The sequence below is a fragment of the Thrips palmi genome, unplaced genomic scaffold (genome assembly GCF_012932325.1).
Source record: "Thrips palmi isolate BJ-2018 unplaced genomic scaffold, TpBJ-2018v1 HiC_scaffold_3, whole genome shotgun sequence".
NCBI classification, from domain to species: Eukaryota; Metazoa; Arthropoda; class Insecta; order Thysanoptera; family Thripidae; genus Thrips; species Thrips palmi.
This window is the reverse complement of record NW_023144630.1, coordinates 12,623,319-12,648,922: the sequence shown is the minus strand read 5'-3', so window position 1 is coordinate 12,648,922 and position 25,604 is coordinate 12,623,319. Positions and strand designations below refer to the sequence as shown.

General features: G+C 43.2%; 1 protein-coding gene across 1 annotated transcript; it reads right to left on the bottom strand.

Annotated features, from left to right (window-relative positions):
* Nucleotides 1-1,368: 1,368 nt before the first annotated feature.
* Nucleotides 1,369-24,477, bottom strand: LOC117647893. Its single transcript, XM_034389866.1, has 14 exons — nt 24,192-24,477; nt 23,920-24,107; nt 23,642-23,848; nt 16,539-16,625; nt 14,630-14,689; nt 14,464-14,529; nt 14,316-14,387; nt 12,834-12,893; nt 12,663-12,728; nt 12,514-12,585; nt 9,275-9,337; nt 9,051-9,170; nt 2,732-6,656; nt 1,369-1,793 (listed from the first exon to the last, which is right to left on the bottom strand). Exons 1-14 carry the CDS (start codon nt 24,475-24,477, stop codon nt 1,369-1,371), a joined length of 5,697 nt encoding a protein of 1,898 aa, XP_034245757.1.
* Nucleotides 24,478-25,604: the final 1,127 nt, after the last annotated feature.

The following is a 25,604-nucleotide window of genomic DNA, read 5'->3' as shown; positions in this document are numbered from 1 at the left end:
CTTTTTAGAAGATAGTTTTTAGCAACTCCAAGCTCCATAGTCCAAGCTCCATAGTCCAAGCTCCAAAGTCTAAGCTCCATAGTCCATATTCTATAGTCCAACCTCAATAGTCCAATCTCCATAGTCGCACGCCAAGCTTCATAGGCCATTTAGTTTGAGAACAAGATATATCGCGAGTAGGGTATGATCTTTCGCGAATAGAGGAAGATCTGTCACGAGCCCGTTAGGTTAGGTTAGGATTGGTTGGACAATTTAGTTTGAGAATAAGATCTGTCAAGAGTAGGGTAAGATCTGTCACGAGTAGAGTAAGATCTGTCACGAGCCCGTTAGGTTTGGTTAGGATTGGTTGGATCTGTCGCGAGTTGGGTATGATCTTTCGCGAATAGAGGAAGATCTGTCACGAGCCCGTTAGGTTAGGTTAGGATTGGTTGGACAATTTACTTTGAGAATAAGATCGGTCGACAGTAGGGGGAAATCTGTCACGAGTAGAGAAAGATCTGTCACGAGCACGTTACGTTAAGTAAGGATTGGTTGCACATTTAGTTTGAGAATAAGATCTGTCGAGAGTAGGGTAAGATCTGTCACGAGTAGAGTAAGATCTGTCACGAACCCGTTAGGTTTGGTTAGGATTGGTTGGATCATTTAGTTTGAGAATAAGATCGGACGAGAGTAGGGAAAGATCTGTCACGAGTAGAGAAAGATCTGTCACGAGCCGGTTAGGTTAGGTTAGGTTTGGTTGGACCATTTAGTTTGAGAATAAGATCTGTCCAGAGTCGGGTAAGATCTGTCACGAGTAGAGTAAGATCTGTCACGAGCCCGTTAGGTTAGGTTAGGATTGGTAGGACCATTTACTTTGAGAATAAGATCTGTCGAGTGTAGGGTAAGATCTGTCACGAGAAGAGTAAGATCTGTCACGAGCCCGTTAGGTCAGGTTAGGATTGGTTGGATCATTTAGTTTGAGAATAAGATCGGTCGAAAGTAGGGAAAGGTTTATCTACCCTAACAAAAACATTCCGTCCACCCATTCTATCCATCCTACCAAAAAAAAGTCCGTCCACACCACCTTACATAATTCAGTTCAGTGTTTAAATTAGGTTGCGTTGGAGTTCATTACGTTGTGTTATGTTAGGTTACGTTAGGTTAAGTCATGTTGGGTTAGATTAGGTTTGGTCCATTAAACGCGGTCCATAAATTTACTCCATTTACCCTAAAAAAAAAATTCCGTCCACCAACTCCGTCCACCCTAGCAAAAAAAATTTCCGTCCACACCACCTTTCATAATTGAGGTCAGTCACTTTTAATTAGGTTGCGTTGGAATTCATTACTGTCTCATAAGTTCATTAAAACACAAAAATTTGAATAAAACGTTTATTTCAAAGAATGTAACCAATTCATAAACATTTCACGAGTCACATAGAACGAACACTTCTTTACACAATTCAATCGATCAAGTGACATTTTCTTAAAAACAACCAAATATTTGAAATCCTTCACACGACTGAATGCCACATAGGTTAGACCCAGCTGAAATTCTATATCACCAAGATCTAACATACAATAGGACAGAGTTAGTGATTGCGATTTGTGAATAGTACAAGCCCAGCATAGACTAATCGGAAACTGAATACGTGTACACGTATCAGAACCCTTTTTCCAACTAGTGTGAACTGGAACTAAAGGCACAGCACCATCCAACTCCACAAAGCCATTCACACCATCAAAACGTACAATTAAAAACTTTGGTAACAACGGAGGACCTTCATCTTCATCATATAAAATGTCGACCAAATCACCTATGCTAAGGGAGAGTGGGGTAATTCCGGACGCTTTTTTTCTTTATGGTCTTTGAGCTTGAATATGCTTCTTGGGTTAAATGTTATGACAGGAGCGTAAAGTATCGACCTTTACCTTCAAAACGATGTACATGAAAGCCAAATCTCAGCAACGGTTAGGGAGATATAGGCGCCTAACTAAAGCCCTGCACGTGTCCGGAATTGCCCCAGGCTGGGGTAATTCCGGACGACCTATGGGGCAATGCCGGACGACCTTAAAATTTGACACTACTCGAGCTTACTTTCGCTTGTTTTGATGTGAGGCATACTCTAAGAAGGCGTTCAAGGACATTTGCTGCGAACTGAAGTGTTTGATCATTACTCAAAGCATATTATAAGGAATAATTTCTATCAAAACCCCTAAACTGACAACACTGTCTCGAGTAAAGCTCTTAAACATAGCTGCAATGCTATTTTTCGTTCTTTCTTTATCCTTCTTAACGGTGGGGATGCATGTCCACAATTTTGAACCCACTACCTTAACATTGTGCGGGAAATTGAAGAAAATAACCCTTATTGTCCGGATTTACCCCACAGGTAGTGAAAACCTTTGATGTTTAACTGTAAGAAAACGGCGAGCCATACGAGCACTCCCGAAACGCCAAAGTAAAGTCCATTGACCATATAATATGATAAAATTTTAGTCATGGGACTGAACTTGACGGTAAGGTACGATAAGGACATGGAAATACGAGGGAAAGATGCAGCTTTTGCCTATTTTTGATGGTACTCAAATTTCGTGAAGCGACCACAGGCAAACGGTTTGACCTCCTACTTTGGCGATTTGGAATTCTCCTTTTTAACTCATTATCTTCCTCTGTTAGGCGGGCTTTTGAGTTATCTTTACTCAAACCCAGTGAAAATCGAAGTGTCCGGAATTACCCCGTGTCCGGAATTACCCCACTCTCCCTTACCATTTACAAGAGAATATCGCACATTCAAATTCTGCCTTAGCATTACTTTAGCACCAACAACCAGATACAATGTATTAGACAAACCATTAGCTTCATCATCATTTGATAAGAAAGCTTTCCTACTGCTATTACGAGCATTCATTTGAGCAATTGGCATGTTTGTTTCTTGTAACTTGATGTTATTATGACAATTTACATTTTCAACATACGAACATAACCTTAATGCTGATGTAAAAATACCAGAATTCCCCACAACATCAATTGAACGGTCATTCACACATTTCAAATCATTTTCATTACAATTGCCACAAGAAAGTCTTTCCAGAAATTGCGTATAACATTTACTATCAAAACGTTTTGCTGAACTCAAAACAAAAGCTTTATCAAAACTATTTAAAACAAGTTTTCCCCTTTCAACATATTCAGATGAAAGTTTATTGTCTCTCCAGTTAAAGATTGCCTTATCTCCAACTGGAACCAATTGAAAAATGTCACCAGTTAAAATTACACACAAATCACCAAACAATGCATTTGAATCTTTAAACTCTCTGCACCTTTTTTCTAACATCCCCAACAACCGTAATCCCACCATTGAATATTCATCAATGAAAAGAACTTGAAGTTTCCTATACTTTTGTTGCAAAAGCAACAACTCATCTGCACTTAAATCTCTTAAATTATTACTTCTGCCTAACCTCCCAAAAGAATGAATTGTAATACCACAAACATTTCTTGCAGACACACCAGTCGGACCAACTACAACATAACTTTCATCACCGAGTTCTTCAAAACAATGCATTACCATTCCTTGCAACAAAAAGCTTTTTCCAAAGCCAGCCTTTCCTTGAATAATAATAAGTTTCTTCTTCACATCTTTTTTAAGCTTCAAGCATTTAACAACCTTCTTAAAGTATGTATAAACATCAAGTTGATCCTCTTCCAATAAATCAACATCAACATGAGGAACAACAACATTACCTGTCAAATCTTTTAACTCTGCAGAAAGGTTTGTAATTTCTGCGTAATCATACTTAGATACACCATAATCCCACTTAAAGTCAGGATTACTTTTGTTCATCTCTGATTTTCCTTTAGTATCATTACTGACACTAAAAAAATCAACACCAGACTTAACATCATCATCTGAAAAATCGCTATAATCAGAACTATCATCACTATCCTCACACAAAAGTACAATATCTTCCACATCGTCAATAAAAACAGGCTTATGTTTTTCTAATTCACACTTCAATTCATCTTCAGAAACATTAAATTCAGTTAAGTCCCTCCATGGAACATTAAAGATACATTCGGTTTTCAAATCCTGTACATCATTTGTAATTATATATGACCTCCTGGGAAAACAACGGATTATTGCAGAATGCCTTCTACTCACCCATTTTTTCTTGGCATAGTAAAAATGTTTATAAAATTCAACAACTGACATCAACTCTGTATTCATTCGACATCCTCTTACGCTAAGATGCAATGGACGTTCTGCATACCTTTCAATCCAATTTTTACAAACAGATTCATTAACCATATTCACGACTTTCCACAACGCACTTTTTACATTTAGAACAACAAAAGAACGTGAAGCACGGAATAGAGGAAAACCCATAAGTAAATACATAACTTCCTGGGAACCATAATCTCTTTCCGAACAACAACCAATCATAAGTTTTCTAATAATCTTCTTACAATGTTCATTATCGGGCACATTAGATTCTAGAACACTTGATACAAGGTTACCATAAACATCTGATTTGTACTCACATTTAGATGCATATTTAGCAATATATTTGCAAAGTACGGTTTCAGATAATATTGGAGTAAAATCAATATTAGCACGCCATGTGCGCAATAACCATGGATTATAGTTATTAACCAATTCATCATTTCTTTTGAATTGAATATCAAATAACCCATCTTCACCTACAAATATCTCTGTCTTTTCCTTACAAGCTTTTGGAAATCCAAACCTGCATTTGTTGATTGCACCACCTACTTTCCTTTTCATACAATAGGAAGGTGTACATTTTGTATGTCGTTGAATCCTATTAACAAGTTGTGCTAGATCATCCTCTTCATTTGTAACATCACTAGCAGTTTGAGAACATGGATGCACAAGATTAGGCAATGCATTAAGGTCAGGATTACAACAACTAATTATGTTATCAAAAAACTCTTCAGCCTTTTTCTTCATGTCATCTGTTTTCAAATTCTTTATATCTGGGGAATCTTTTAACCATGCCACACCATGGACATGGCAACTTCCTCTATGTTGAAATTCCACGCGATACCAAGAATCTTGAACATCAAAATGGTTTTTAAAACTCTTTTCCATAAAATATTCAACTCTCAGCTTAAAAAAAGTACTAACAATTAACGGATTATCTGCTAATAATTGACTTTTCAAATCATAGGATAAATCATTTGGATCATCATAACCAAACAATCTATAAAGATCTTTCCAATGGAAGTCAGCACTAGATAATGTAAAAAAAACAGTGGGAGGTCCTAATTGATCAACCATATCCTGTAGTTCCGATGATCTTGACTTCCAATAAGCTTTGGTTGATCTTAATCTACTAGAATAAAACAATATTTCATTCAAAACACTTGGTTTTTTTCTTAGATATTCTTTCAATTGAGCAACAGTCATTTTTGAAAAAAACTCATTCTTTTTCACAAAAACGTTGCCTAAAGACAGTGCTTCCCAACGCATTAAACTATTCAATATAAAAAAACGAAAACGTGGATCTTTTGCAAATCTCCCATCTCTATAAAGCATAAGGTGTTCAACATATTTATGTAACGATATAGACTTATCAGTTCTCGTGGAATAGTCAGCTTTACCATAAGGAAACAGACATGGAAACGCCATTGTTATATAAGAAGGACTGCTAAACTCATTAACAGGTACACGACCAACAGATGGCCACAACAAAACATTTTCATTCACTGATTTACTGAGCTTCTCCTTCTGTGTAATAATAGATACATCAGGAACATCTTTATAAACAACTGGAACTATTTCACCATCATCGTCTAAAAATTCACTTTCATCAATATAGTAAACACCTTCCAAATCTTTACTGCAGCAAGGCTCATCTATTTTTTTCAATTTCACATCATACCCCCTCGTTTTACTATACAAATTGCCATCTTCAGGTAATTCATTTAGGTTTTCATCGTTAATTTTTATGTTAGCGTAAACTGGATTATTACACTTCAACCAATACAAAGCTTTACGTACCCGTTCCTTACGTACTTTAAAATCTTTAAATACTTCTGAACCAACAGATCTTACAGTGATGATACCTTTAACATCAGCTATTTTATGAGGCAAACTTGTAGCAATTTCTTGGATGTTCTGAGGGAAATTTATAACATTTCCAGTGTACTTATATTGAACATTCATTATTTTGTATAGTGAAACAACAGGGTGAATCAAACTAATCAATTGTTGTTCAACAACTGTTAAATCCTGAAGTTCTTCTGGAACATCTCCAGGGTCCATATCATTTTCTTCAGTAAACAATTCACAATTTTTGCAAGGCTTTTTGGAAGTTGATGAAACAAATTGTTTCTTTTTACAAACTGAACAAGTATACCACACAAGTGAAGCCATGTAACACTCAAAATTATATTGATCCTTATCTGTTGCTTTCTTTTCCTGTGAATCAAACGCTTGAAAAGTATTCAACTTTTTCGACTCACGAGCAATTCTTCTCCTATCTCTATCCAACTTTTTACGTTCATTACGTTTAGTTTCAGACATTTTAGAACGAAATTCACTCATTTTCACTCTTGCTCTTTCTTTAAGTTTTTCATATTCTTCCTTCTTTAAACGCTTCCTTCTACACCTTTGCCTATTCCTCGCCTGTCTTTTCTTTTTTCTTGCAACCTGAAATACAAAACAAAATAAATAAATTCTTTACAACTAAACCATTACAACAATAAAGTATTTCAAAATAAGCAACGAATGAACACAGCAATGACATTACAATAACAAAAACAACTAAAGAATTTAAAAAAATTAACAAAGACATGCATATATGCCGAAAAAAGCAACTTATAAACACCGCAACTAAGGAAAATCAAGACGTGCAATTAAACTAAAACAAAAAGCTCCAACGTAAAATTTTTTCATCCTCCAATATGCGCTTACACTGTTCTAAACCCTGCCCAGCACCGGCATAAGCCCCCCGCAAACGTCGCCTAAACACGGTTGACACGGATCCAAGAGGGCGGCACAGCTCTCCATTTCGACCTCCTATTACAGACCGCGCTGACCGCGCCGGTCGGCGTCCGACCGCCTGCCCGCCCGCTTGCTGGGCACTACGCTCGCTCCAGCTCCGGCGCATCCCGGCGCAGCGCAGCGTTGCGCAGCGTGGCGCAGCTTGGCGTGGCGTTGACAGAAAGCTACAACCTGCCGCTTGGTAAGCGGTCGTGCTGCGACAGCCCGGTCAATTACTAGACCGGCCCGGTTGCTCGCCACTGAGCACCGACTGGGCACGCGACACTTCGACCACCTGTCGGTCGACAACGGTCGTTCACAGGAAGCCTAAATAAAAAGTCTTGGCTTTTTACCTGGCCGAAAGGCCGGAGCACCAAAACACTTGTAACCAAAGGAAACGGCGACTTATCCTCGGTAAAAGGCAGCAAACACCGCCCCAATAACCCAATTTTGTAACACAACAGTGTACAAAAAGCAATTAGACCATAAAAAAGACTATACATTTTAAAAGGATAAAAACGAAACTCATATTAAACGGACGGAAAAAACACCCTTTACGTGGACAGAAAAAAATGAGTTTCATATGGACAAAAACGAATCACGTTTCAAACGAACTCAAAACAAAAGAATTTCAAATACACGGGAAACAATCGCCTTCTACATGGACGGAACAACAACAAATATTATATAAGCAAAGAATAAACACGTAAAAGATTCAGATACAATGTGCAAACGCTAAACTAACTAAAAGCACGCCAAAGGGCAAATAAAAACTTTATTGAACAAACCAAAAAGAATTCAACCGCGGTATTATGAATATTTTATATGCAAAATAAGTAACAAAAGTAAAAAACAAAAACAAATAATACCAATGTTAATGTTTTAATCGGATTAAATACAATCACCAGATTACAATGGACTTGAAATGAAACAGTTCTCAAAAAATTTGGAAAAACAATGAGAAAAAATTACACTTTCATTAAATTTTACATGAAATGGCTGCAAATAATAATTTTTCTTACCATATGCTAAAAAAGAATATTTTAAATATGACAAACAACAATTTATATTGCTTTAAAACAAGATAAGTAACAAAATACATGCTTATTTTTTGAGCAAATAGCTATTATTTGTAAAACAAAATGCAACAATTCAAACCGCATCAAAATAGACTTCACATTAATTTTCTCAACAAATCATTTTTGTTTTTTGTTTCTTTTCCTCTCCCTATCATAAGCCTTAATCCTCTCTTTATCTTCTTGACTTAAATTTTTCCTCTGCCTCCTTTTTTGGTTACGCCATTTACACTGATTCAAATATTTCTTACGGCGAATTTTAAAATCCTAAAAAAATAAAAGAAAAAAATATGTTATAGCAAAAGCAAAACAATACAAACCCAAAAATTAAGAAACATCAAAAAAACTTTTGAAATTTACCAAAAAAGCAAGAATTGACAAATTATTTCAAAGATACAAGCAGAGCCAACATATACTGCATGCAATTTTTTGCCATATAGGACGTGAACCCCGTCCCGTTTCAGGCTTTTTCGTCTGACCCTACACCTCAGTCTCAACTTAAGCCTCTGATAACCAACAACACAAACTCCAATATCCATTAAGCGTTGCTCAACTAAACCTCAACTAACGATCAAATAAAGCTTAAAATGTTTTAGTCGGCGGTCAATGCGACCTTTGGTTATTAAACCTTTAATTAAACCGCAATTCGAAGCTCAAATTAAGCTTTAATTACGTCTCAAGTCATGGCTCAAACCATCAAGACTCAAACGGGACGGGGCCAATGTTTTTATGGTAATTTTTCTACTGTAATTTGAGTTTACAAATGGTTCTCTACATTTCTAGTAAATAACACCTTGAAGCCACGCCCTTTCATCCCCAAAAAACAAAAATAAAATGGTTTTGCAGACTTAGTAATCAAAAGATACTTCTTCAAGTTGTGGGAAATTTCATCATAAAATCTGCGTGGTAGATGAATGAAAAAAAAACCCTCATCATTATCTTCTTCTAATTTACATCTAATGCATTTGCCCTTTGAGGTTTCAACCTGCTCAAAATCTAACACTTTGTAAGATTGCTTTACAGGAAGATCCTTAATGCTTCTAAACTCTGATAATTTTCCAGAAAGCTTATTCAACTTATTGCAGTCTTCATCACTAGATGAATTCTGTAATAAACAACCGACACAAAATTATTGCATAGAGACAAAAATTCAACATTACAGCAAGTATTACAAGCAACCTAAGTTTAAATAAACAAAAACAAAATTACCTCATCTTCAGAAGATTCTTCAGCAGCTTTCTCATCCTCATCCTTGGACGATGAACCTCCACCCTGAAAATACAAAAAAAAAAACTGTTCAAATATATTTTTACAAAACCAAAATAACAAATATCTTATTGAAAAATATTGACCTAATCGTCATCCAAAGAATGAACATCTAATAAAAGTAATGATTTAAAACAAACATCAAACAGTTGAGACGTGTTTAAAAGACGTCACTTAGGCATCGTTGTAAACAATCGCCTTAACCCATTTCGTCCACCCTTTTCCGTCAATAGATTTCCGTCCATGCATTTTGGTACAACCATTTCGGTACACATATTTCCCTCAATGCACTTCCATCCACGCATTTCCGTCCACCCATTTCCGTCCACCCATTACCTCCCACGCAGTTCCGTCAATCCATTTCCTTTCACCCATTTCCATGCATTCATTTCCGTCCACCCACCTACGTGAACGCATTTCCGTATACTCATAGGTTAGGTTCAAAGCGTCGAAACCTCTTTCAGAAAGGTCATTTAAGGCCATCGCGCAAAAGCGACGCACAAACGCGTTGCCTGAAACAATGGCCCACCCATTTTCGCCCAAAGGCGTTGCCAAAACACGACTCTTAAAACCCTCGCCCAAATGCATCGCTTGCTTAATGCGTCGCCCAAAGCATTGGTCTAAAGCCATCGCCCAAACGCGTCCCACAAAGACCTCGCCCATACACGTCGCTTATAGGCGTTCCCCAAATGTGTCGCCCAAAGGATTCGTCCAAAGGCGTCACCCAAACGCGTCGCCCAAAAACCTCGCCTACAGACGTCGCTTAAAGGCGTCGCTTAGTGGCGTCACCCAAACGAATCGCCTAAAGGCGTCTCACGAAAGCGTCGGCCAAAGGATTGGTTCAAAAGCGTCGCCCAAAGACGTCGCTTAAAGGCGTCGCCCAAAAGCGGCGCCCAAAGGCATCTTCCAAAAGCGTCGCCCAAAGACGTCGCCCAAAGGATTAGTCTAAAGGCATCGCCGAAACGCGTCGCCCAAAGACCTCGCCCATAAACGTCGCTTAAAGGCGTCTCCCAAAGGCGTCGCTCAAAGGATTGGTCCAAGGCGTTGCCCAAACGCGTCGCCCAAAGACCTCGCACATAGACGTCGCTTAAACGCGTCGCTTAGTCGCGTCGCCCAAACAAATCGCATAAAGGCGTCTCCCAAAAGCGTCGCCCAAAGGATTGGTCCAAAGGCGTCGCCCAAACGCGTCGCCCAAAGACCTCGCCCATAGATTTCGCTTAAAGGCGTCGCTTAGTGGCGTCCCCCAAGGAATCGCCTTAAAGTGTCGCACAACGGCGTCGTTCACAAGCGTCGTCCGAAATCGTCAAGCAAAAGAGTCGCCCAATGCCGTCGCTTAAACGCATCGCCCGAAAACGTCACGTAAAGACGTCGGTCGAACAAATTGTCGGAAATCGTCAACTAAAGCGAACGAACCAAGCAAGCGCCCAAACACAGCGATTTTATCCTAACCTTTCACTTTAATCCTTCGCTTTGACCTTGTTGCCCAAAATTGTTGCTTCAAGCCATTGCCCTAAGCCATCGGCGTTTCCATCCCATCATTTCCGTCCACCCTTTTCCGTCAACTGATTTCCGTCCATGCAGTTTTGTACACCCATTTCAGGCATCCCAATTCCGTCCACCCATTTCCAACCACGCATTTCCGTCCACCCATTTCCGTCCACATATTACCACCGTCGCTTAGTGGCATCGCCCAAACGAATCGCATGAAGGCGTCGCCCAAGGGCGTCGTTCACAAGCGTCGTCCGAAATCGTCAAGCAAAATCGTCGTCCAATGCCGTCGTCCAAACGCGTCGCCCGAAAATATCACGTAAAGACGTCGGTCAAACAAATTGTAGGAAATCGTCAACTAAAGCGTTCGAACCAAGCAAGCGCCTAAACAGCGCTTACATTTGTAATCCTAACCATTCACTTTAATCCTTCGCTTTAAACTTGTCGCCCAAAATTCTTGCTTTAAGCCATTGCCCTAAGCCATCGTTTTAAATAATTCCCCTAACGCGTTTCCATACAATCATTTCGGCCCACCCTTTTCCGTCAATTGATTTCCGTCCATGCAGTTTGATACAACCATTTCGGCCATCCCATTTCCGTCCACCCATTTCCATCCACGCATTTCCGTCCACCCATTTCCGTCCACACATTACCACCCACCCAATTCCGTCAACACGTTTCCTTCCACCCATTGCCACACACGCATTTCCATTCACACATCTGCGTGAACACATTTCCGTATACTCATAGGTTAGGTTCAAAGCGTCGAAGCCTTTTTCAAAAACGTCACTTAACGCCGTCGCACAAAGCCGTTGCCTGAAAGATTTGGCAAAACCGTGACCGAAAGCATCGCCCACAGTTATCACCCTAAAGTGTTGCTCTCGGCCGTCCTCCTAAATTTGTCTTCCGAAACCGTGCTTAAGGTTGTCGGCCTAAACGCCCAAATGCGTCGCTTGCTTAAAGGCGTCGCCTATAGGCGTCGCTCAAAAGCGCCGCTCAAAAGCCTCGCCCAAAGGCGTCGCCCACAGCCGTCGCACACATGCGTCGCCTACAGGCGTCGCGCACAGGCTTCGCGCACAGGCGTCGCCCAAAGGCGTCGCTTCAAGGCGTCGCCCACAGGCGTCGCGCACAGGCGTCGCGCACAGACGTCGCCCAAACGCGTCGCTTAAAGGCGTCGCCGAAAGGCGTCGCCCGAAAGCGACGCCCAAAGGCGTTGCCCTAAGCCTTCGCCCAACGGCGTCACCCAAAGCCGCCGCCCAAAGGTGTCGCCCAAAGGCGTCGCCCAAAGGCGTCGCCCAAAGGCGTCGCCCAAAGGCGTCGCCCAAAGGCGTCGCCCAAAGGCGTCGCCCAAAGGCGTCGCCCAAAGGCGTCGCCCGAAAGCGGCGCCCAAGGGCGTCGCCCAAAGGATTCCTCCAAAGGCATCGCCCAAGCGCGTCACCCAAATGATTGGTCCAAAGGCGTCGCCCAAACGCGTCGCCCAAAGGCCTCGCCCATACACGTCGCTTAAAGGCGTCGCTTCGTGGCGTCGCCCAAACGAATCGCCTAAAGGTGGCGCCTAACGGCGTCGGTCAAAAGCGTCGTCCCAAATCGTCAAGCAAAAACGTCGGCCAATGGCGTCTTTCAAACGCGACCCAAAACATCGCCCACAGTTATCACCCTAACGTCTCGTCCGATTAAATAAAAATGAAATTTACCTCATTTTTCTTATTGCTGCCTTTACTCTTCTTGTGTTCTTTTCCATCTGCCTTATTTGATGTCTTCTTTTCCTGTAAATTTTGGACAGAAATTAAACTGTTTACAATTTCCGTTATACTCAAAGAAAAAAGTTAACATTTAAAAATACCTTTTGCTTTTTAGTTTTTACCGTCTTCTTTTGCCCTTGGGTATCAGTAGACGATGAAGCACCATCCTGAAAATTGAAAAAAAAAACGGTCCAGTTAGCTAAAAACTTTATTTACCATTACAACAATTAATCATTACAACTTAAACTCTACATAAACATAAAAGAAATTACCTCATCTTCGGATGACTTTTCAGCTTCTTCATTTTCATCTTTTGATGATGAACTCCCACCCTGCAAAATGAAAACAATTTTTCAGCTTTTTTTATAAAGACAGATAACATCCGGGCTGTACCGGCCGCGCCGTACTGTCGTCGCACTTTCTGGCCATCGACACAGCCAAAACGCACCCCGCTGTTCGTCACCGGCCAGAATGCACGGCACGTATAAAAACTTCCACCCAGAACTAAAAATAAGTTCATCTAACCATAGCCGCAGTGCGGCAGAAGAGCGCATTTCCGTTCACCCATTTACATCCATTCATTTCTGTCCACCAACTTACGTCCAACCGTTTACATACACACATTTACGTCTACCCATTTACGTCCACCTTTTTCTATGCACCCATTTCCGTCCACTCATTTCATTTCCTTCCACACATTTGGGTGCACCAATTTCTTTCCAGCCATTTCCGTTCACCCATTTCCATCTTTTTATTTCCGTGCACCCATTTGCGTCTATTCATTTTCGTCAACCTATTTCCGTCCACCCATTTCCAACCACCAATTTCATCCACCCGAATGCGTCTACGCGTCAAACCGTCGAAACGTCTTTCAAAGACGTCACTTAAAGTTGTCGCCCAACAGCGACAGAGAAACTCTAGAAACTGAAGAGAGTGCATGGCATGCTCCTCCTAGGAATCAACAACAAAGCACACTCTTACCAAGAACATGCTTGCAAGCACGCTCTTCCCAGGAGCATGCTTGGCAAGCACACTCTTCCCAGGAGCATGCTTGCAAGCACGCTCTTCCTGGGAGCATGCTTGCAAGCAAGGAGAGTGCTTGAAAGCATGCTCCTGGGAAGAGTGTGCTTGCAAGCATGCTCTTGGGAAGAGTGTGCTTTGTGGTTGACTCCTAGGAAGAGCATGCCATGCACTTTCTTCAGTTTCTAGAAAAGGCGTTACTTGAAAAAGTCGACCAAAGCCGTTACCCAAGGCATTGCTTTGAGTTATCATCCTAACGTTTCACTTTGGGCCGTCTCCCTAAATTTGTCTTCCAAACCGACCTTTAAGCCGTTACCCTAAATGGTCAAATTAAACTGTTGTCCTAAGCTATTTCCGTCCACCCATTTTCGCCCTAAACACGTCCCCAAACGCGTCGCTTAAAGGCGTTGCACAAATGCGTCGCTTAAAGGCGTCGCTTACAAGCGTCGGTTAAAGGCGTCACTTAAAGGCGTCGCCCAAAAACGTCGTTCAGAGGCGTCGCCCAAAGGCGTCGCCCAAAAACATCGCCCAAAGGCACCGCAGAAAAGCAGCGGACAAAACGAAGGCCAAAGACACTGCCCAAAAGAATCATGCTAAAATGTCCGCCTTAAGCCGTCCACACATCCACCAATTTAACACACTATATTGTTAAAAAATAAAAAAAAAATCCTTTTCTAACATAACCGCTTTAAATAAAAACTTTTCTCGTCCGATTAAATAAAAATGAAATTTACCTCATTTTTCTTATTGCTGCCTTTACTCTTCTTTTGTTCTTTTCCATCTGCCTTATTTGATGTCTTCTTTTCCTGTAAATTTTGAACATATATTAAATCCTTTACAGTTTCCGTTATACTCAAAGAAAAAATTAAAATTTAAAAATACCTTTGGCTTTGTAGTTTTTCCTGGCTTCTTTTCCCCTTGGGTGTCAGTAGACGATGAAGCAAGATCCTGAAATTTGAAAAAAATGCCCAGTTAGCTAAAAACTTTATTTACCATTAGAACAAAATTCATTACAACTTAAACTCTACATAAACATAAAACAAATTACCTCATCTTCGGATGACTTTTGAGCTTCTTCATTTTCATCTTTTGATGATGAAGTCCCAGCCTGCAAAAAAAAAAAAAACAATTTTTCACCTTTTTTTTAAAAAAAGATATAACATCCCCACGGTAACAATTACTCGTTGCCCTAAGCCGTCGCTTACAACAGCGCTAAAAGCCGTAGTACAAATACGTCCCACAAAGCGATCGCCCAAGCACTAACCCGTCATTTCTTTCTGCCCACTCATTTTCGTCAATTTATTTCCGTCCACTGATTTCCGTCCATGTGGAAATTCTAAAACTTCCCCAAACCATTAACAACTTTATACGATGTTCAATCCAAGCCATGTCGCCAAAACCCGTCGCCCAAACGCGTCGCACAACAGGTGTCGCCCAAACGCGTTGGTGAGCGCGTTGTCGGAAAAGCTAACAAAAGCTAACAAAAGCTAACGCAGAAAACCTATGCCCAAAGGCAGCGACCAAAATTATCATGCTAAGCTTTCGCTTTCAAGCGATTCCCCCCTAAATTTATATTCACGCATTAAGCTTAAAATGTGGAACACATGTTGGCCCCCCCTTCAAAAACGTCGCCCAAAAAAGTCGCACCAAGCCGTCCCCATGTAGATTTACAGACAAAATCCGAGTGGAACCCAAACGCGTCGCACAAACGCGTCGCCCTAACGCGTCGCCCAAAGCCATCGTCCAAACGCAACGCGCACAACCGTCGCGCAAACTTGTACCCAAAACCTTGCTTCAAAAACCTCGCCAAAATCGTCTTGTAAAGGCGTGGCCCAAAAGCGTCGTTCAAACGCGTCGCATAAACGCGCCATTCAAACGCGTTGCTTAAAGGCGTCCTTCGAATGCGTCGCTCAAAGACACCGCCCAATGCCGTGCTTTTAAAACGTCTAGCAATAAAATTGAAATTTACCTCATTTTCTTTTTTCGTGCGTTTCATCTTCTTCTTTTCCTGTAAATATTCAACACATATTAAATTGTTTTTTGTTTCCATTCAATTGAAAGAAAGAATTATAATTTTTAAAAAACCTTTGACATCTTTTTCTTTTCTTTCTTCTTTTCGGAATGATCTTTGCTCGGCCCTGCATCACTTGACGATCCGGCATCATCGATTTTCCTCTTCTTACTCATAACCACATTGTCAGTTTCATCACAAGTGAGCATTCCCTAAAAAAAAAGAAAAAGATGAGTCAATAACGCAAACAAAAAAATTTTAAATGGGAAGAAAAAAAAACCGGTTTTAGTTATACACAAGGGCGCTCATACGGCCGCACCACCGTAAATTCAGGAAAGAGAAAGGTTAGGAAGAGGAAAGGAAGTCATCGCTTTAAACGTATCGCCCACAACCTTCGCTATAGGTTCTTGCCGTAAGCCGTTCTACTAATTAATCGCCCTAAGCCATTTCATCCATTCATTTCCGTCCACACATCTTTGTCTACGCATTTCCGTCTGCGCATTTCCGTCCACCCATGTTTGTCCACCCATTTCCGTCCACTCATTTCCGTCCATTCATTTTTGTGCACCCATTTCCACACATTCATTTCCGTCAACCAATTTCCGTCCACCAATTTCCGTCCACCTTTTGTCCCACCGCACATTTCAATCGAAACATTTCTGTCCACGCATGTCCGTCAAAACATTTCTATCTACCCATTTCCGTCCATTTTTCCAATCCATTGATTTCCGTCCACGGAGTAAGAACAACAATAAGTGTTAAACATCCACAAAACCATTATACCCCTTAAAGACTTTTAAAACTGCAAAAAATCAAAACGTGGACGGAAAGAAAACAATTGAAAGGGTAGATTTTAAACACACCAAGGTGTACTATTTTTAACACTCTCCTTTATAAACAAATTTCATAAGCACGGACACAATGAAGATGATATAGTAACACTTACCGGTACAGAAGGCCCCATAATCACATTCAAAACGGCTTCCTCTACTTCTTCCATTTCATTTCTACTAAAGGTTAGACTAAAATCATCCTGAAAGAGAACGCATTATAAACATTACAATTCAGAATAAAATTATACTCGGTTTGATAATTTATAAATATCTTACAGCGGAAAGTTTATCCATTTTCAAGGTTTCAAGGTTTCAAGGTTACACCAGAACGAAACAATCAAAACAATCGGAACTGCGCGGTCACCATGGCAACAATACACAACTCATATCGAAGTTGACAATCGATTAGTCGACCATTCCAAAACGGCCTTTACCTTCCATGAAGAAAAAAAGGAGAAAAATTGAAACTGAAAACTGGAAAACAAAGTTAATATAGACGAAATTTTCTTACTAACCATTTACCAGAAACAATTTTTCAAACTATATTAATATGCGCAAAGAGAAGGATTCACAAAATTGAGACAATTGCTTTGGTAAACTAGCGAACGAGCGACGCGAATGTTCTACATAAAAAATATTTAAAAAAAAACCAACTGACATACATTCGCCCGCGCTGCGCTGCCTTGCAGCTGTCTAGTATAGCCGAAAAACACCTAAAAAACGGCGAAAAATCGAGTTTTCTGCAGGCAGATCACCTCTGCCTTAGAGAAGGGAGGTCTGGGGGGCGGAGCCCCCCAGCCCCGACAAGTTAAAAAGTCACAAGGGATCTAGAATGAAGGGGGGGCTGGGGGGGGGAGCCCCCAGCATGCATCAAGTAAGAAGTAACCGACGATGGACAAGCCATTGCCTGCCGAAGGCAGACTAGCGCCGCAGGCCAAGGTAGGTACGCCAGGCGCGGATTGGAGGAACAGGCAGCGAGACATCGCGAAGCCTGTTACGACAAGACGCGGTCTGGCGTAAACCTACCTTGTAGACATAAGACAGACGGGGCAGAAGGGTATTGGACCCTCAGTCCTATTCCGTTGCAAACAAATCGTAAGATTTGACGCCGCCAGTTCTTCTATAGTTTGTATTTCGCGAGAGGGACATCTGAAGAAAAGTTCGGACAGGAGTTTGCCAGTGTAGGCCGACGACAGGAACCTCCGTGAAGATAGCCTCACCCATTTGAGCACAGTTAAAAAAAACTACGCTCAAGAAACTGTGCTCGAACTGTGCTCTCAGAATATGCCACAGATTTCATTTGTGCTCGAACGAGTCGGTGGAAATCGAGTGCAACGTTTTGGGTGAGGCTCACGTAACGCTGCCCCCACCCAAGTAAGCACTACTGATAAGACTATGCTCAAAAAACTGTGCTATAATTGTGCTCTCAATTTCGCGTAGAGACAAAGGGGTGTGCTCAGATGAAAAAAAAAAGAAATCAAAAACACGGGTGAGGCTCACTTCACACTCGCCTCACCCATAAACACAACACCCTCCAAAACAACGTTATCAAATCAGAAATTAATTGTGCTCTCCAAATTAACCCTCCAAAATAACTGTGCACAAATAGGGACGCCGCTGCATAACACTACAGGCCAGGGGATTTGCGTTTTGTGTCCATGTTGTTGGCCGAACTTACCAAGCCGACCACAAAAACTGGGACTACCAAAAAACTGTGCTCAAATTGTGCTCTCAAATGCACGTATCGAAAGCGTTCTTGCCCCTTCGGAAAAGCCTGGAAACGCCACAAATGCGAAAGTGGAGCTTCGACACCTCAAAAGGGGTGCACAGTTGGGGGGAAAATTACCAAGCCGAGCACAAAAATTAGGACCGCTGCCAAAAAAAACTGTGCTCGAATTGTGCTCTCGAATGCACCCCTCAGAAATGCTCTTGCTCCTCGGGAAAGCTGGAAAATCTCCAGAAAAGCGTGTAGCGAGGCCTGCGCACTAACACGCGCCCCTCGAGCACCAAAAATGGGAACCCTGCCAAAAATCTGTGCTCGAATTGTGCTCTCGATTGTACCCTTCAGAAGTGCTCTTGCTCCTCGGGAAAGCTGGAAAATCTCCGGAAAAGCGTGTAGCGAGGCCTGCGCACTAACACGCGCCCCTCGAGCACAAAAATTGAGAACCCTGCCAAAAATCTGAGCTCGAATTGTGCTCTCGAATGCACCCCTCAGAAGTGCTCTTGCTCCTCGGGAAAGCTGGAAAATCTCCGGAAAAGCGTGTAGCGAGGCCTGCGCACTACACTCTTAATTCTTATGGACTTTTTAAATGCATAAGGACGCATTTTTTATGCATAGTTATTCATGCGCAGAAACGTCCATAAGGTATGTATAAAATTATGCATCACTGTGTACATTTTATGCATCTTCCTGCATGAAATGTACACAGGCCGTCAGGGTGCACTCGACCACGTGCCCTCGTTCCATGGTGGGGTCACACGTTCGGTCCGAGTCCCACTAAGTGACCCTATAGGTTGCCTAATCTTCAGGGTGTTGGCCGCCGGACTGCAAGCAAGAGCTAGGACAGCGCGGCCGCCCTACTGGGCGGTGCCTTGCTGATTCCGCCGCTCTGTCTCTCTCGCACTCATTGAGTGTGCCATAAGGGGTGTGCGGGCAGCGGAATCGTCTGCACACCCTCCGCGTCGAGCGCTCATTCCGTCGCGGCGCCGAGTGGCGGTGGCGGCCGAGGCGACCCGATTGGCGACTTCGCGGAATCGGGTCGGCGAGTTCACTAACTGTGGCCAACAAAGCCACTGTCGTTGTCAAGGGAATGAATGGTCTGGGCAGTTTGGCAACGAGCTAAGAGCTTTATCAAGAGGATGGCTCAGCGCCAGCGAGAAAGACAGGTGAGACCGAAGGAAACAAAAGCGTCGTGGTCAAATTTTGTACAATGATTGTGGAAATCTGTTCCCCCCTCGTGACAAAGGGTTACTGTTTCACCCGCTCAGAGCCGTGCGTGCGGGCGTGCCTATGCTCTGGCTCCGAGCGGGTGCCACCATGAGACTAGTCTCATGGTGGCACAGTAACCCTTGTCTCGCCGTCCGTGGATCACCGGGTACTTACAAAACCCTCACAACACTGCCCGTCTCCATAGGCATACGGTCGGCGGAACGCAGTGGACTTGGACCCGGAAGAAACTCCACCACAGCCGCTGCTGCTGCTGCTCGCGCCGCCGCCGCCGCCACAGCTGCCAAATCAAGAGCTGCAGCTGCGGGCGACGCAGCTGCAGCAGCGGGCGGTGCTCCTGGAGCAGCTGCGCCTGCAGCTGCAGCAACAACACTCTACAAAAAATGTCCTGTCAACGCCGTTAATTTATTACCAATGTTTGCTGTTATGCAATTCACGGTGTTTGCTGTGAATTAGTTCACGGCGTTCACTGTGATCTCGGTTACAGTGTTCACTGTGATCTGGCCACAGTAAACGCCGTGAATTGGAGCCTGATTTGCTGTACTTCGGTGCTCAGCTGCGTCAAACTCACAGTGTTTACTGGGGACCAGATCACAGTGAACACCGCGAACAAGATCACAGTGAATCCCGTGAGCAGATCACAGTAAACGCTGTGAATTGACCTACAGTGAAAACTGGTAATAAATTAACGGCATTTACAGGACATTTTTGGTAGAGTGAAGCCCGTCGGCGCCCGTCGGCTGCAGCTGCAGGCGCAGCTGCTCCTGGAGCAGCCGCAGCAACACCAGGGGGGAGCAGAGCAGCTCCAGATGCAGCAGCAGCCGGCTGAGCAGCTGTTCCACCAGCATATAGAACCGCAGCAGCAGCAACAGCAGCAGGTGGAGCGGCGACCGACGCTATGGTAAGCTTTGTATGCCGGGTGGGCCTATCTTTCTCTGGTAAGGATTACCTGCCCAAATCCCTCCGCAAAGAGGTCCAGACTTTCATAACCACGCTGCCAAACTTAATTTTTTAAATCAATCATCACATTTAGAGATATTTCTAACAAACACTGTCGATTTGGGGCTAGGGACTTCTTTCGGGCAGGTTAAGCTTGCCAGAGTAGTGGCCGTCGTGTGAGCCACGTGGAGCAGGAAGACCAAAATGGGGGGAGGGGGAGGGGGGAGGTCGTCGCGCTAAGGAGCTGCAGAGGCGACAAGGTATTGCAGGCGGCTATTAGGAGTGCGCTGCGCAGCCCCGGCATATCATTACATACTCCATGGATTTGCTCCTCTGCGACCACCCTCCCCGCCGACGGCCACCCGTCCGCTTTGCTGCTGGACGCGCGGCGCGGCCGGCGAGGGTGCGGGCTCGCACTGGTCGAGTGGGTGCCCCGCTCTCCGATGCCGCTCTCTGCGACAGCAACTATGAATTGAGCACATGAGGTATCTCTCGCACACCTTCAGCCAACCAGCCAGATTCGCTGGAAGTCCGGACTCTACTGTGGACACCCCTTGCGCCCCTGCCTTCCTGGCTGCGAGCTAGCAGCACGCGCGGGGCGACGGGGCGCATGCACCACCTTGTGGATGGATGCTAAAGGCAAGGCGGCAAGGCCCGCGTCATCGCGGTGGCACAGCAACTCGCGGTGCCAGCTTTACGGCCGCCCGGCTACCAACAATGAGAAAAACGAGCAGAAAATCTTTTCTTGATACCGCAGCGCTGCAGTCGTGCTGCGGCGGCCTGGGCAAAGCAAGGAGCCATAAAGAACACTCTTTCAGCTCGAAAGTCAGCCCGGATGCATCTCACCCACCTGCTGGTGTCGCTGGACCCGGCCCGGTCGTCCAGTGTCGCCTGCTGCGCGGGTTGTCGCACATCTCTGGTGACGCGCCGCTTCTACAGCCTGACGAACACAGCGCGAAGCCGCACGTCGTGCCGGTCCCATGTTCACCACGACCTCAAAGAAGGGCGCCTGGCGGCGGGCAGAGCGCCTGGGAGGTAGGCCGACCTGTTAATCAGGCAAGCGCGGCGGGCCGGCCTACCTCCCAGGCGGCGCTCCGCCGCTACCCGCACTTCTCGCTCTGTTTCGCACTCACACGGGTCAGTCTATGCTTTGGAGCCGCTCGGGACGCCCCGCCCCGCCGGGTCCGGTCCATGTGTGCAACACAAGCAAGGAGTTGCAGTGCAGTGTCTGAGTTGATCTCATTTAAAGTGTACCTAAATCAGTATTCTATTCCAGTTTTATTATAGCACTAGTCTCTTTTAACCTAATCATATTGTTCAACGTGTTCAGTCGCGCTCCAGGTAGCTTGAGAGCGAGCCGAGAGACGGCGCGCTAGTGACGGGAGTGTTAAAAGACGTCCCCGTGGGAGGTCCTGTCGGGAGGTCCGCTGGGACGTCCCCTCGTGCTTGGGGTCCGGTTGCAGCAGCGTCCTCAGGGTCCTGGAGGCTGGTGCGTCCCGGCAACCCGCTCCCCGACTCCGTGCCCGCCGCCGCGCTGAACGCCCCACCGAGGAGGGCCTCTTTGCGGGAATCGGCGCACCAGGTTGCCGCCGGCCGCCACCACAGCGCCACTACCTCGTCAGAGGGACCGTCTTCGCACACGCCCAGCAGTCCTTGCACACACAGGGCCCAAAATTACTTCGAAGCACTGGTGTGCCTTAAGTATTTCAAAACTATATGCCTTCTTCATACTTGCCTTGCGAAGGCGCAGGCGTGGGGACGGGGGTGGGAACAGTGGCGGGGGCGAGGACAGGGACGGGAGCGGGGGTTGGCACAGGGACAAGGACGGGGGCTGCCTGACTGAAAAGGGAGAGATATGACGTGGAATGGCTTCACAACGTAGCGCCTGTTGGATGAAACAGTGCAGGAATTCATATGCGAATACATATTAAATATATAATTCTTAAAGATTTATTCTCATACGTGAAATTTTCAAAGTTTATTCTTTACAATACAAATTTTAGAAATATACATTATTTCTTCATTAAACTTTGATTTATTTCAATACACTAAAATGAAAATCATTATATGAATTTTTACTACTATATGTAAACTATCAAATTTAGAAAATACAACATGTAAATAATTTATTTGTAGACATTTTGTCAATCATAATGGTCACCCCCTGTCATATTGACAATGAATATAAAATTCATTACTGATTCATGCAAATTATAAAATTTAGAACATACAACATATAGATATACACACAATATTGCATGATAAACATTTTGTCATTCATAATGACAATCCACTATAAAACATGTTCATCAATTTCAAAACAACACATAACTGGGTGATTCCGTGCGTAGAGGCCGTTTTAGCCACCTTCGTAAGTCAAGAAATCAATCTTGCTTGTTTGGCCGGAATTTGGCCTAGATGGCATCAATTGAACCCCAGGAAGACACTCTGAGCGTGGGCGAGCTAAAAGTTGACTTTCGTTTTCTCCCCCTATAAAATATGACGAAATTAACTGAAAATATGACGGAAATTACGCTTCACGGAAATTACAAACAGGTGTTTCTGGCTCACTGCAACTGCATATCGCCACAGAAATATGCCATAAGTTTGGCACACTAGTTTGACGTCAAGACACATCTTTTCACGTGTAGGATGTCTTTCAAAACCTAATAGACGAGGAGCGAGAGGGGCATACGGAAATTACAGCAATTGTTACAACCCACCGATTTCACACACAACTTCCACTCGCACACTCACCCCTCTCACTTTTTCGTCACCGAAACTCGTTCACATGATAAACAGACCGTGCTGATTCTAAATACGGCGGTGGTTTTGAGCAGGGAGCACTCCTAGTAGTTTTTTTGGTGCTTACTTTGAAACCGCTAAGGTAAAAGTCGGAGTACGGTGGACATTTAGTACGCGTTCTGAAAGTACCGTTCCAGTCAATATACGATCTTTAAATTCAAGCAAGATAGTCACTATTAGTTAGAGATTTGATGGGTGTGTGTGGAATTCGAAGATTTGAATGGAACAAAGGGTTACAGAGCCGTAAAGTTGGTGTAAGGTGCGAATGGACATGACGGAACTTACAAAATCGACCCTTTTGGCCCCTCTCCCGCGTCACATGTCAGCTTTGAAAGTCCGTATACAAAGGGAACAAGCTATTCTAGTGCCAAACAAGATTCTTAAGTGTATAAATGGACTGCACTCGAATAAGTTCGGTCTGGGGAGGGTGTGGACACGAAAACGCCCTCTACGCGCGGAATCACCCAACTGCAAACAGGGCACCTGGTGTTTGATGTCCTGAACACGCCGTTCCTCATATTTTACCCACCGATCAACAGAAGTAGGGGTTTTATAAATATCAAATGAAGATCCATCTATTATATATCCTCTTTTCAATTCGGTAAGAGGCAAGATTACCGCTACACGGGTAATAGGCAAGTCAAATTTTGAAATGACATACATTGCCATAAGCTCACGATACGTTCTGTCTGAGGACGCAATACTCTTTGGGAGACCGATCTCAAATGTCACCTATTAAAAAAATAATATAATAGAACAATAATTTAAACACTTATACTACATTTAAACACATTAATACGTACTTGAATAAACTGCACCACAGGTCTAGGATATTGCGGCTTCCAATAGACTGTTGATACATTCGCATTCGTCTTAATCTTCGCTACCTTCAGATTTAAGGTGTCCCCACCAAGAAGCCGAGTACAATTAATGAAGACATCAATGTCACTGAATTCAACTGTCAGCCCAGCAAGATACGCTCCATATCCACCTATCAAAACCAAAATAATATGGTATTAGAATAACCACATAAAATAATGATTTTAGGTAATCACAGACCATAATATAAACTCACCAGCCCCTGTCCATTGATGCCCACCATTGCACCCTTTACATTTAAATTTTTCAAACAATTCAATAGCCCTCTTAATCACACATGGAAACAACAATTTGCCCTGCAGTGACACATTTCTGCCAAGTTTAGTATTCACATGGTTGTGCACAAAATTAGCCGGAACTTTTACCAACTTTTCACTAGGTTCCGGATAGAGCATATTGTAATTATGCTCCTCCTCGTCATGATCCTCTAATCCCTCATCCACTTTTGGATTTCCATTCTCAATCTGATCAGGATTAGCCATTTTTCAGTAGGCAGAAGCACAACACATACACTTGCAGTGATTGTTGTAAATCGATTTTCGTATATTCGCGCTTTCCAGTACTACCAACCTCAGATAATAGGAACAGATCATTCAAAAAATGTGAAAAAAATTTAAAAAATTGAAAAACTTTTTATTGCCATTACTGACAGTTCTATAACACACGGGGGCGGCTCGTTTCTCCGGCGTGCGGTTCTCCGGTCGTATTTATCTATTCTATGTATATAAATAACTATGTTTACATACTTGTATAAGTTATGTATGTACATGCATAAGTTATGTATGTACATGCATAACAATGTTTGTATACTTATATAAGTTATGTAAATAGGGTATTTTAAAGTCAAATAAGATGTTAGTAGCAATGTAATGCAATACTTTGTGATTGAAGAACGTAAGAAGAGCAACATCCAATACATTGTTTAAACAAGTTTCACCTAAGATGCAACACCATTTGAAAAGTCTCTACTTCGCGCTATAGACACCGGAAGCCAGGCCACTCGGGCGTGTTCGGCTCCGTTTCGAATGTGAATCGTGTCCAGAGGGACAGTTGACAGTCGCCATCACTAAACTGTAATGGCCGCAAACGTAAACAAGGTTCATGTCCATTCATTTAATCAATCAATTTATTTTGCTACAACCGTTCCCGCGGCAACGAACGTCTCATACCTCGGTGAGTGTTGATTTTTTAACAAAACAAATTACTTGTGTGCACCACTTGATCGCGTCTACTCGCCATGGGTGTTACATGACGGGCGCCATTAGCAGTAGACAAGTGTTGCTTCTGCTGTGGGTAACATTCGTAATATCTTTCTCAATGTCGTGTTCACTGCCTGGTTGGACTCTGATTTAATTTAAAAAGTATTTAACAGCTCCTTTAATTCTAGTTTGTGTTTCATACAAGAGCCTGTGTCATCATTCCTTTCCCTCATCGAACATGTATAATCAACCAAATAACCCTGCGTCACTATGTCTTTTCTGGTTCTCTGAAGGACAACATTGTCAAGAATTCGAAAGACCAGTCGCCAGAGTTCATCTCATCCTGCTATGATTCAGCTACATACTTCTTGTTCATTTCAACTTTTTTTAAATTAAAAATGTTAGTTCTG

Bases quoted from the DNA above. Each gene is read 5' to 3' on its own strand.
- LOC117647893 (XM_034389866.1), bottom strand. From the start codon at position 24,477: ATGGCTAATCCTGATCAGATTGAGAATGGAAATCCAAAAGTGGATGAG. The intron at 12,729-12,833 runs GTAATTTCTTTT...TTCAATTTTCAG, and splicing joins AAAAGTCATCCGAAGATGAG to GATGGTGCTTCATCGTCTAC. The intron at 9,171-9,274 runs GTAATTTTGTTT...TGTTTATTACAG, and splicing joins AAGAATCTTCTGAAGATGAG to AATTCATCTAGTGATGAAGA.